The sequence below is a fragment of the Crocuta crocuta genome, unplaced genomic scaffold, assembly GCF_008692635.1.
Source record: "Crocuta crocuta isolate KB4526 unplaced genomic scaffold, BGI_CrCroc_1.0 scaffold119, whole genome shotgun sequence".
NCBI classification, from domain to species: Eukaryota; Metazoa; Chordata; class Mammalia; order Carnivora; family Hyaenidae; genus Crocuta; species Crocuta crocuta.
Genome location: NW_027551562.1, coordinates 9,099,792 through 9,111,204, shown reverse-complemented (window position 1 = coordinate 9,111,204; position 11,413 = coordinate 9,099,792). Strand labels below are relative to the sequence as shown.

General features: G+C 59.5%; 1 protein-coding gene across 1 annotated transcript in view; it reads right to left on the bottom strand.

Annotated features, from left to right (window-relative positions):
- Positions 1–11,198, bottom strand: part of DENND3 (DENN domain containing 3) — a 48,637-nt gene extending 37,439 nt beyond the window's left edge. Inside the window, exons 1-7 of the mRNA XM_077750016.1 lie at positions 10,883–11,198; positions 9,858–9,988; positions 9,092–9,194; positions 8,963–8,968; positions 3,090–3,563; positions 2,075–2,190; positions 25–167 (exon numbers count right to left, since the gene is read on the bottom strand). Coding sequence (XP_077606142.1) covers positions 25–167; positions 2,075–2,190; positions 3,090–3,563; positions 8,963–8,968; positions 9,092–9,194; positions 9,858–9,988; positions 10,883–11,198 — 1,289 coding nt within the window. The remainder of the gene's footprint in view (positions 1–24; positions 168–2,074; positions 2,191–3,089; positions 3,564–8,962; positions 8,969–9,091; positions 9,195–9,857; positions 9,989–10,882) is intronic.
- Between the last annotated feature and the right edge of the window lie 215 nt (positions 11,199–11,413).

The window sequence follows — 11,413 nt, the reverse complement described above, 5'->3', positions numbered from 1 at the left end:
GGCGGGGGCGGCCCGCGGGCTCACCAGGACAGGCAGTCCTTGAGGGCGTTGTAATAGGGGAATCTGGACACCACGCACACCGCGAAGGGCACGAAGCAGCCCGTGGCGCCCGCGCTCGGCCAGAACGGCTCCCGGTGCATCTTGCCGTTGTAGAAACAGGACTCGTCCTGGAGAGAAAGCCACAGGCACGTGTCACCTCTCGGCCCAGCTGGTCCCCGGGTCATACTCAGTAGTGATGGCGTCAGCAGGAATCGAGAGGCAGGGGCCAGACAGCCTCCCCCTGCTCCACCGGCCGCTGCTCCCTCCGGTGTCCCTGAGGGTCCCAGCCAGCGCGGACGGGCCCCTGGGTGCCTGTGAGGTGACTGGGGTGGCCGAGATGGTGAGACGCGCCCCTGCCTCGGGAGGGAAGGGGTGTGCAGTTAGAACACAGCAGACGCAGAATCGGCCATGGGCTCCACTTAAAAAGGGGGGGAATGCAGCACTGGGGCATCGTGTGTGTGCGTGGCGGGGGCGGGGGGGCCTGAGCAGGAGAAACATCCAGCTTCCAGATTCCGGAAGGAACGGATCACCGTGGAGCTTACAAGCAGCACATCACGGGGGCCGACAGCCCAGGCCCCAGTGGAGGGTTGTTTGGGGTTGACTGATTCTGAGAGACAGAGAGACAGAGGGAGAGACAGAGGGAGAGACAGCGCCATAGCAGGGGAGGGGCAGAGGGAGAATCCCAGACAGGCTCCAGCCAGAAGCCAGTGCAGAGCCCACGTGGGGTTCAAACCCACGACCCTAAGAACACGACCTGAGCCGAAGTCAAGAGTCGGACATTTAACCAATAAGCCACCCAGGAGTCCCTGTTTGGGTTTTTTTTTAATAGGGACAGAGGGGTGCGATGAGAGCTTCACTCTGGGACTCTGTGAAGGGAGGGCCCAGGAAGCAGTGGCCCCGCCTCTGCCTACCCACCCGCATTGACTGAACACCTGCTGCTCCCTCAGTGTGCTGTGGGCCCTCAGGCAAGCCACTTCACCTCTCTGTGCCACTGTCTGCTTCCTCATCTGTGCAATCCCCACCTCGCTAGCTGTGGAGGGGATGAAACGAACAGCTTCACAGGGGGTCACGCCTGGCACTGGGCTGCACACACGCGGGCGGCTGGTATGTTAGGGTGTCCGGGAAGGGCTGGGATTTCAGTCCACGGAAAGATGGGGAGCACACACCCCAAAACTAGGCAGGCGCTGAAGACGGAGCGGGGCCACGCACGCCCCAGCAGGCCGGTGGAGTCACCTGCTAAGTGCGCGACGGCCACCGCCTCCTAAGAAGGTATTTAACGACAACACGGCCGGGCAGGGGCAGGCACTCGGCCCCCTCTGGTCCCCCACCCCAACCTGGCACGGGGGCCAGGCCAGCAGCGCTGGCCCCGCACGCACGACCGCGAGGTGGGGCCTCCGCGCGCCGCCCGCCTGTCGTGGGGGACACGGGGGGGCAGCGAGGGGAGAATAACCCGGGCAGCCACCTCCCTCTCTGTGCGGAAATCACCGACCGCCTCTGCTTCTGGAAACCCTCTGGACACAGACAGCTGATGCCCTGTGTCTTCAGGTCCGTGGCGGCGCCCACGAGCTCCCGAGGGGCCGGCTGGCTCGCACACGGTGGCCCTGCCCACGCCCCTGTGGCCCAAGCCCACCCCCTGCACAGAAGGCGAGGGGCGGACAACCCCCGTGTCTGACTGCAGACGGGCAGGTACACCAGCGGCGGCCCACACTCCGCCCCCTGCAGGAGGACTCGCCGCAAGCGCAGGACGGGGCTCCTGTGTGGCTGGACGACACACTGAGTGGAGCAGCGAGACAAAGGCCACGTGCAGGGCAAGTCCACACGAGGTGTCCGGAGCAGGCACGTCCAGGGGGGCAGACAGCAGACGCGTGGTGGCCGGGGCCGGGGGCTGGGCGGTGACTTCTGGGTGAGTGGGGCACACGGCACTGAGAGTGCGCTCAGTGCCACGGATTCCTGCACGTGACTGACGCATGTGTGTGGCTCCGCACGGTCGCGAGCACAGGGACCCGACTGGGGAGGGGTCCCGGGAATCACGTACGTGCAGGGGTCGGTAGTACTGGGCAACCACGCCATACGTCCTGTCCCCGCAGACGTCGGTCAGCACCAGGAAGTGCACGGAGTCCTCCTTCGGTTCGGAGGCCACACACACGCCCCCTGCGGGTGGAGAAGAGGAGCTCTCGCCACGGCCCCGGGGCCCCGGGCTGGGAGCCTGCGCTGTCGCCAGCCCCCGCTCCGCCTGCGGGACTTGCCCTGCCCTGCGGCCGTGAGGCTCTGATGCCAAGATCCGCTGCCGCTGGGGCTCAGTCCCTCCACGCACCCCCTTCTCGGCCGCCCCTCCGTGCTCTGCAGAATTTAGCAAACAACTCGGGCACAACCACAGACAGACCCTTCAGGGTGCACCTGCGGGAGCCGACGGTTCCTGAGCACGGCAGGGGCTGGGGGGCCCGGGCTGTAACCCCCGGGACCGGGAGACAGCGCCCATTTCTCGGTGGACACTGCCAGGCAGGGAATGGCAGCAAGTCCCGCGGCTGCGCTCTCTACAGCCCCTGGGGCGTTTCTCACCGGCCCCCGGAAAGAACAAAGGCCACCCACTACCGGGACCGCCAGTTTGGGGAAGGGGTACAGCCCAGGCCGCCAGCCCCGGGGGACAGGAAGCAGGCGCTGTGGGGAGGCCGGGAGGTGCCACGGGCTGACTGCACGTGATTCTGACCGGCCTGCCAGACGTCTGGAAGATGGGACTGCAGATCCAAGGTGAAAATCCTCGGGAAGCATCGACAAACTGTGCCACCTGGCAATCCCGATACCCCCTCTTCTGGGATCCAGTTTTCTGAGACCTGGAGTCAGCACTGAGTGGCCTGTGCACCCTTGAGCCCCAAGACCCCTGCGCTGAGTGGCCTGTGCACCCTGGAGCCCCAAGACCCCCAAGATGAAGAGAACCCAGTCTCGTGGTTCGGCCTCAATGTTGCAAGCGGTCACCAGCCCCGGTCACACTCTCCAGAGGTGGCTTCTAGAACGCACCATCAGTGTGGTTGGGAAGTGCAGCGGGGGGGTACCTGGGAAGCAGAGCTGAGGCAGGGCGAGCAGGTCCACGCCGTTGGGGACGCTGACGTCTTCGGGAGGAGGCCCCTTCCCAGGCTCTGTTTTGGGCTTCTCCCTCTTCTTCCTGAAGGAGCGCCTTCGGGTCTTGCTCAGGGTCGCACAGTTGGCGCCGGCCACCTGAGTGTCCTCCTTACTGACGAAAGGAGGCACAAAGACGGACAGGACCTCCGGGTCGAGAGAAGAGAGGCTGCTGACCCCCTTCTTCCGGGCCACCTGGGGCGGGCAGAAATAGGAACACGTCCTCGCTCTGTCGTGCGCCTTCGTCAGGGCGCCCACCTTTGCTCCTGTTCCCCGCCCCCCGCCAGCCTCCACCCCCGGCACCGGCTCCCCCCGGGGAGCGTGCGCAGCAAGGGCGGCACCGAAGCTGCTGTTGGGGACCCCTCGGGCCTCGCGGTCAGGCGAGTCACAGCACAGAGAGGGCCTGGCTCCTGGCGGCGGGGGACGGGGGGGGGGGGGGGGGGGGGGGGAGGGGCGGTGTGACACAAAGTGCCCACTTCAGAGCCAGGTGTCAACAGGGGGACCCGAGTTCAGATCCAGTTCTGCTAAGGCTGCGTCCAAACTTCCCTTTCAAGAGGTGAGGTCGCAGGTCAGTGCTCACCCCCCACGCCCCCACGCCAGCGGCCCCGGGGCCCTCACAGGCCGGGGAGGAGGGCCCTGCGCGCCATCCGACCAGTACAAACGGGGTACCGACGCCACGTCCCCCGCCAGCGGTCCTGGCAGCCCTGGCCTGGGGACACAGGCTGAGGGGTCAGAAAACGGACCGCTGGCCCCTCGGGGTCGATGCCAGGGCTGTCACCCGGCCCCGACACTCTGAACACCACCTTGCCACCACATTTTTAAAAAGCCTTCTGTCTCGGGGCGCCTGGGCGGCTCAGTCAGTTGAGCGTCCGACTTCGGCTCAGGTCATGATCTCGCGGTCCGTGGGTTCGGGCCCCGCGTCGGGCTCTGTGCTGACTGCCAGCTCAGAGCCTGGAGCCTGTTTCAGTCTGTGACTCCCTCTCTCTCTGACCCTCCCCTGCTCACACTTTGTCTCTCTCTCTACGGTAAATACGCAAACATTTAAAAAAATTGTTTTAAACCTTCTGTCTTTTCATTTGTCCCTAAAATAATACAGAGAGCACAGGCTCTGCCCCTGATCCCCTTTCTGTCCAGTGGGAGCCTGGCAGAGCCCCCACAGAAGGCTGGCGGCCGGCAGGGCGGCGCGGCTCAGCCCCCCGCTGTGCGCAGGGAAGCCACAGGCAGGGCCCCCTGGGTAGCAAGGATGTGAGAAGGGGGGAGGCGGCTGGGGTGGGGGAGGCAGCGGGGAAGGGAGGGCCTTTGAGAGACGCGGGGCATCAGGAAGGACATCGCGGTCACCAGGAGACACGGAAGTGTCACCGGCAGAAAGGGAGTGGGCGGTGTCGCGCTTCCGGTGGGATTCGGGGGACGACGGGGAGCACTCACCCTTGAGAAGATTCATACAGGGACAGCGCTGGCCCCCAGGAAATGCGCTCTAAACTCAAAATGCTTATTTTTATGCTGTGTGTATAATCTAAATTCAGGCAATAGTTGCTTTGTATTTGGAAAAAAAATTTTAAGACCCGTAGGAACAAAGACGAAACATGGGAAATCCATTATTATTGGATAATTTTAAAAGCTTTGTGCCTCACACATGAAAGGGATCCGTGTCCTGAGTCCTATAAAACCTTCCCATCGAGCTCCCACGCTTCGGACTGAACCATGGCAGTCTGCGTGTCCGCTTCTTCCCCCGAGAACAGTCACATCCGTGAACCGGGCACACGTCAACAAGGGCCCTTTCCTGCAATCTCCCCCCCCCGCCTCCCCTCTGCTCTCTTCCTCCCCCCCCCAAGGGCAAGTCCTTGGCCACAGTCCCTCGTCAAGTGCCCCGCCTGGCCGGCAATCTCAACGCGTGCCTAGTGTCCCCGCTTGGGGACGGGGTGCAGGGCCCTGCCGCACCCAACTGGGCCCGACAGAGCTGCGTGGGTCCTTTAAACTTAGAGCTTCAAAAACTCAGCTCATGCTGATTTCCCTAAAACCCGAGCGTCGCCCCCACGCGCCCCTGTCATAAAGGCAGAGCCCCAAGGGTCTTCAGAGCTCGCACTCGGCCCCTGCCCCTCACTCCCATCTGCAAACCCACATTTTAGGGCCACCGGCCTCAGAAAAGTCTCTAAAAGCAACCCCACTCCCACCCCATCTGCACGTTTGCAACCAAGCGCCCACCCCACGTGTGGCCCGGAGCAGGTACCACTTCTCCAACAAATCCTGCAACGACACGGCCTCCTCCCGCGGGCCCAGGCCCCCCCCCCCCCGCACCTCTGTCCATGCTCACAAAGGGGGCACCCCCTTTCAAAGGGGCACAGAGGACACCTTCCCCAATGGGCAGTGGCCCTGCCACCCGATGCCCACTTTTTACCCCTGCGGACTCTTCGAAGGGCCCAATCCAGCGCCACAGGCCATCTCCACCCTCTGATGCTGTAATTACCGCCATTACCACGTACGTATTCCCTGGTGTGTCATCCGTGTGCAGGGGTGACACGGCAGGATGACCACTGGGCTGGCTGTGCCCCTGAGCAGCTGGCCAGCCTGCTTCCAAAGCCAGGGTGCCCCAAACCTGAGCACGACCCAACCTCTCGTTCTGCAGACGTGGCGGCCACATCCCAGTGCTGTGCCCCACTCTCCCCGCCCCCCTCCTGCTCTCCATGCTGCCTGAGCCTCTTCCAGGCCATCGCGCCCCCGGCGCCTCCCCTCCTGGGACCTCTCCCTCCACCTCCTCCGGCCTGGCCCAGCACCGCAAGAGCTCGGTGCGCAAGAGCGCGGTGCGAGGGGTGCACAGTGGGGCTCCACCACCTGCCGGGCTGCTGGCGGGGGGGGGGGGGGCTGTATGGCTCCCCTCTGCGTCCCCACATTCGGCACAGGGGATGGCTCTCAGTGCACGCTGCTCACCCACTCAGGCTCTGGCTCAGAGATCTCTTAGAGTACACCCCGTACCAGATATGATCATGACACTAACACCAACAAACTGCCTCTTGCTTCCTCTATTTATCTGTAGTCACTTAAAGTGAAATGGCCAAAAGTCAGCCAATGTGACACTCAGCGGTTCATTACACATCTGTTTCTCCTAGAGCCGTATTTCCTTGCTGCCTTCTCTGATTGGATAAGCAATACAGTCTCGTGGGTTTTTTTTTAACCTAAGCTTTTTATTTTATTTTTTTATGTTATATTTATTTCTGAGAGAGAGAGAGAGAGACACCGTGAGCAGAGGAGGGTCAGAGAGAGAGGGAAACACAATCTGAAACAGGCGCCAGGCTCTGAGCTGTCAGCACAGAGCCCGACACGGGGCTCGAAGCCACGAACCGTGAAATCATGACCTGAGTCGAAGTCGGACACTTAACTGACTGAGCCACCCAGGTGCCCCTCATTTTTTTGTTTTTTTTTTTATTCTTTAAATGTTTGTTTATTTTTGAGACAGAGTGAGTACAAGCAGGGGTGGAGCAGAGAGAGAGGGAGACACAGAATCCAAAGCAGGCTCCAGGCTCTGAGCTGTCAGCACAGAGCCCGATGTGGGGCTTGAACCCACGAAAAGTGAGATCATGACCTGAGCCGAAGGCGGATGCTCACCCGGCTGAGCCACCCAGGCGCCCCTACAGTTTCATTTTTAAAAACTGACAGCAATATAGGAAAAATAAAAGAATGAGAATAGAAGGGACAGGCCTTCACCCTGATTCTGTGAAAGGGTGATTAATATCCTTTGCACAGCATAGAATACATTCTTCCCACTTTTTACGTGTATTATGACTTTTTCCCCTAGATACAACCATCCTCTTTAAATGGTTCCATTAGCTGTCTCTCCCTCCTCAGCACACCGCGTGGCTGACTCCCCGTCACAGCTGTAGAGTGCCACACGGGATGACTCAGTGACGTACGTGCCCATCCCCAGCGAGGGGCAGCTGGCACGCTCTCAGTTCATCACGCTGAGCAAAGGCAGCAGTGAATATTACCTCCCGTACATATTTACACATGTCTGACTGTGTAAGCAGAAGGAATTCCTGAAGGCACCGTCCTGGATCTCAAAGTGTTGTGACAGCCCCTCCCCTATAGGGAAGACAGGGTCGATTCCCCAGCTTGTGACAGCCAGCTCTTGCCCTTCTCTCGCAGACACCAATTTCCTCACCCCTACCCGGTAACAACCATTTCAGTCCAAACAAGCAGAGCTCATTAAAAAGTAAAACACACAACACTCTAAGTCATCCTGTCACAGGTTTCTTTCTGTGAAATTATAGAGCAGCACTGATCTTCATACAGGACTGGCCATCGTTTGGGAAATAACAGAGAAGACAACAGGTTTTTTTTTAGTGCTCTAGAACTGTGCTGTGCAACCGCTGCCAAGAGCCACGTGGCTATTTAAATTGAAATTAATTAAAATTAAACGAAACTTAAAATCCAGTGCCTCAGGGGCACGAGCCACTCTTCAAGCACCCGGTAGTAGCTGGCTAGTAGCTGCCAGGCTGGATGGCACAGATGAAGCACACTGGTGTCATCACTCAGCAAGATGCGGTGGACAGCAGGGCTCTAGAGATTAAAAGCCACGATGCTCTGCACTGAAAACTGTTACAGTGTCCCCCCCCCCCCCAGAATTAGGTAAGTGACCTACTCACTGGAAAGCGCTGCGCAGACCTGACGGGTGGCTGGTGGACCCTCTCACACCCGATGCCCAGTCTCCCCAGCAACCACGGAGTGAAGGGAAACGTAACTAAGCACAGACACTCACGCAGGACTGAGCCGGGTTCCGAAGTCCTCCTCACATCTTCACAAAACAAACACCACCCCAAGCGAGAAAGGAAATGAAAAGCTAGGACACCTTGCTACCCTGTCAGTAAGTCAGATGTTTCTCATACCTCGGGGCTCCTGTTTGCACCGGTCACCAAGCCGGAATGTCTGAACTACAAAGACATGCTGATTTTAATGGGGGTTTTTTTGTTGTTTCTTTTTTTTTTTAATTTCTGAGAGACAGACAGACAGACAGCGTGAGCAGGGGAGGGGCAGAGACAGATGGAGACACAGAATCTGAAACAGGCTCCAGGCTCTGAGCTGGGTGTCAGCACAGAGCCCGACGCGGGGCTCGAACCCACGAACCGTGAGATCGTGACCTGAGCCGAAGTCGGACACTCAACCGACTGAGCCCCCCAGGCGCCCTAACGTGGTGGTTTTAAAAGTCATTTTTTAAAAGCCTAGGATGTTCGAAATAGAACTACTATATAGTGAAAGTAGCCAAGTAGAGCCCTGTGTTTGGTTAACTGTAACATCAGTGGAGGCCTTAAGGGAGGCTCACTCTAGGAAGCCGGATCCATCCCGTGATGCTGCCTTCTTCCCCCCACCCCCAATCTGTGCTCCCCACCCTTTGCTGAACCACTAACAGAAACAGGGTGGAGGATAAAAAAACGGTTAAAACGCAGACTCGCACTGGGGCACCCGGCGGGCTCAGCAGGCAGAGGCACGCAACTCTTGATCTCAGGGTTGTGAGTTCAAGCCCCATGTTTGGCATAAAAATATTTGTAAAAATATGCATATGCAAACCGCCCCCTTGTCTGGGAAGCGCGGCAGCCTGTGTGGGTCAGGAAAGCACCACCAAACCCTCGCTGATTCACCCTGCTCTCAGGGCACGTCCCACACCACGGCAACTAGCAGATGTGTTGTAATCACCCAAGAAGCAACTGAAACCTGGTCATTTCCTACGAGAAGAAAAAGGAGGAAATGCCATTTGGCAAATTAGAGGTGGGGAGACACTCAGTCATGACGGTCTGCCATCAGAAGGGAATGCAGACCTCACCGGGGTCTGCGGAGCAGGAAAGGAGGAGCAGAGCAGACACCACTGAAGCCGGCTCGGTGTTAAAGTCACGGAAACTACCAAGACTTTCACAGGGTTTGTCCGGTTAATTTTAGCAACATCTAGCCTCGCCATTCAGCCCTTCGTTCTGCAGCCCTAAGTCCTCGGTGTCTTCCTGCCTCTCACTGCTGGGGGGTGGGGGTGGGGTTGTCCGGGTGTCTGGGCGGTATCGCCACTAGCCCGAGAAAACCGCCGAAAAGAGAGTCATACGGACATCCTGGGCCAAGAGAAAAAGGACCACAGGGCGATGCAGAAGCCGCCAGGCTGCAGAGTAAGATGAGTGTCCGAAACCGCTGCGTTCCCTGAAAGGGGGCGGGGGTCGGCCTTCTCTGCAAGTGAGAACAGCCAGATGTCATCGCAAAACGACTAAGCGCACAGCACTTTGTTCAAAGGGGCCCTCGGGGCGCCTGGGTGGCTTAGTCGGTTAAGCGTCCGACTTTCGCTCAGGTCATGATCTCGCGGTTCGTGGGTTCGAGCCCCGCGTCGGGCTCTGTGCTGACTGCCAGCTCAGAGCCTGGAGCCTGCTTCGGAGTCTGTGTCTCCCTCTCTCTCTGACCCTCCCCTGCTCACGCTGTCTCTCTCTCTCTCTCTCCTAGAAATAAATAAAAATAAAAAATAAAAACAAAAACAAAGGGGCCCTTCCGTCTGCAGCTGGAACCTCACGAGGCGGTGCGCCAAGCGGCACCCCAGGGCACCCCAGGCCGGGGAGNTGCGCAGTGTCTGTGCGCGCAGCCCCCTCCGCTGGTGCCGCCCCGCCCGTCCGGGCCGGCAGCCCCCTCCCCAGGGAACCGCCGCAGCGGTGGGCGGGGTCCTCAGGTGGCTGGCGAGGGCGCCCAACCTCTGGGGCCGAGGGCGTGGAAGTCACCAGCTGCGGCGAGTCCCGGGTCCGCCCTCCGGGGCTTGGAGAGACTAAGGCCAGGCGCGACCCCAGCCACCACCGCCTCTTGGAAGCCCTCCTGTGGGCCAGGGCTGAGGAGTTGGCCGGGCGTGGACAGCAGAAAAGGCCGGCGGGGAAGGGGTGGAAAGATCCATTCCTGGTTAATAATTCCGCCGGGTTAACCTTACTGGCCCTGCTCAGTAAGAGCTTGGGCAATATTCAGCAGGAAACCCGGCGACCTGAGCCTGGAATGCATGGAGCCCTGGACTGCAGAGCTGAGGAGGGTCTGAGACCTGACAGGGCCCTTACCTGCCGGCTCCAGACCCGGCCTGACCCTGGACCAGGGACCTCCCCCATCCAGGAGGCCGGCTTTGGTGCCGGGTGGTTGGACACAGAAGCTGGAGGGGACCTGGGTCCCAGTCCCAGCTCTGCCTGCCAGCTCACCTCGGGCACACCCTTCCCCTCTCTGGACCCCAGCATATGCATCAATAAAACCAGGTGGGAAATGATTCCAAAGGAACTTCTCTAGTTCTAATAATCTATGATTCATTTTTTTTAAACCTCAGATTCTTAATGGTAATGTCAAACATCCGTCATCAGCCTAAGAAGAAAAGCAGCAAAGCAATGTCAAAACCAAAAGGGGCATGGGCCTGGGTCTGGAGACCAAAGGCACTCCTCCATCCTTTGCAGCCTGCTGAGGCCCCCACTGCCCGCAGCCTGCCTCAGGTGATCTGTTTCACTTATAAGTCACTTATTGACAGTGAGTCACAGCTGGTTCTCACTTAGGTCTGGAGGCTGCCCGGCATCCCTGAATCTCACTGCTGAGCCATGACAAGTACTTACAGTCACTGCCTTCAAAACAAAAAGGACAGGTTTTGCTCATACTTGTCTGGTCTTCGTGGTGTTTTCATTATTGTGGCCTCGGCACAGGGCAGAGTGGAATTATCTGTGAATCCCCAGTGCCCAGGAGAGAGGCTCGCAGATACCGTTGGAAGCACGAGTGAGCCAGTCCAGGAAGGCAGCAAAGCCCGGGGCTTTCAGGGACCTGGGCTGGAGCTGGCTCCTGCGTGAGCTGTGGGACAGCCTCACCTTCCTGACTTCCTGTTTGTTCAAACACTGCTGGGCGTGGTCAGGATTCAGGGAGGTAAACACTTGGCAGCTGCGGGGAAGACCCAGGCCCAGCGAGGCTCTGGCGGGAGCAGTGTCACTTTTCCCGCCAGAGGTGAAGGACGGGTTTGAGGAAGAGAACTCCAGGCAGAAAGGAAATGGGTCCAGGCCCGTCTCGGCCACGCTTGGGGCCATGCAGATCTGCCCCTCTCGTCACCACCCCAGGAGGGCCAGATTGTCCTCCACGGGGCTCCTAGCTCCTTCCTCACTTTGTGCTTTTCCGGGAGTCCCCAGGCTCCTGCTGCGGAGACTTGCACGCTGCCTTCGGGAGCCCTGGCCGGATCACTCTAGAAAGCGCTGACGGGATTGGAGACAGAAGTGCAGATAACTAGCAATCAAAGTCATAGGCA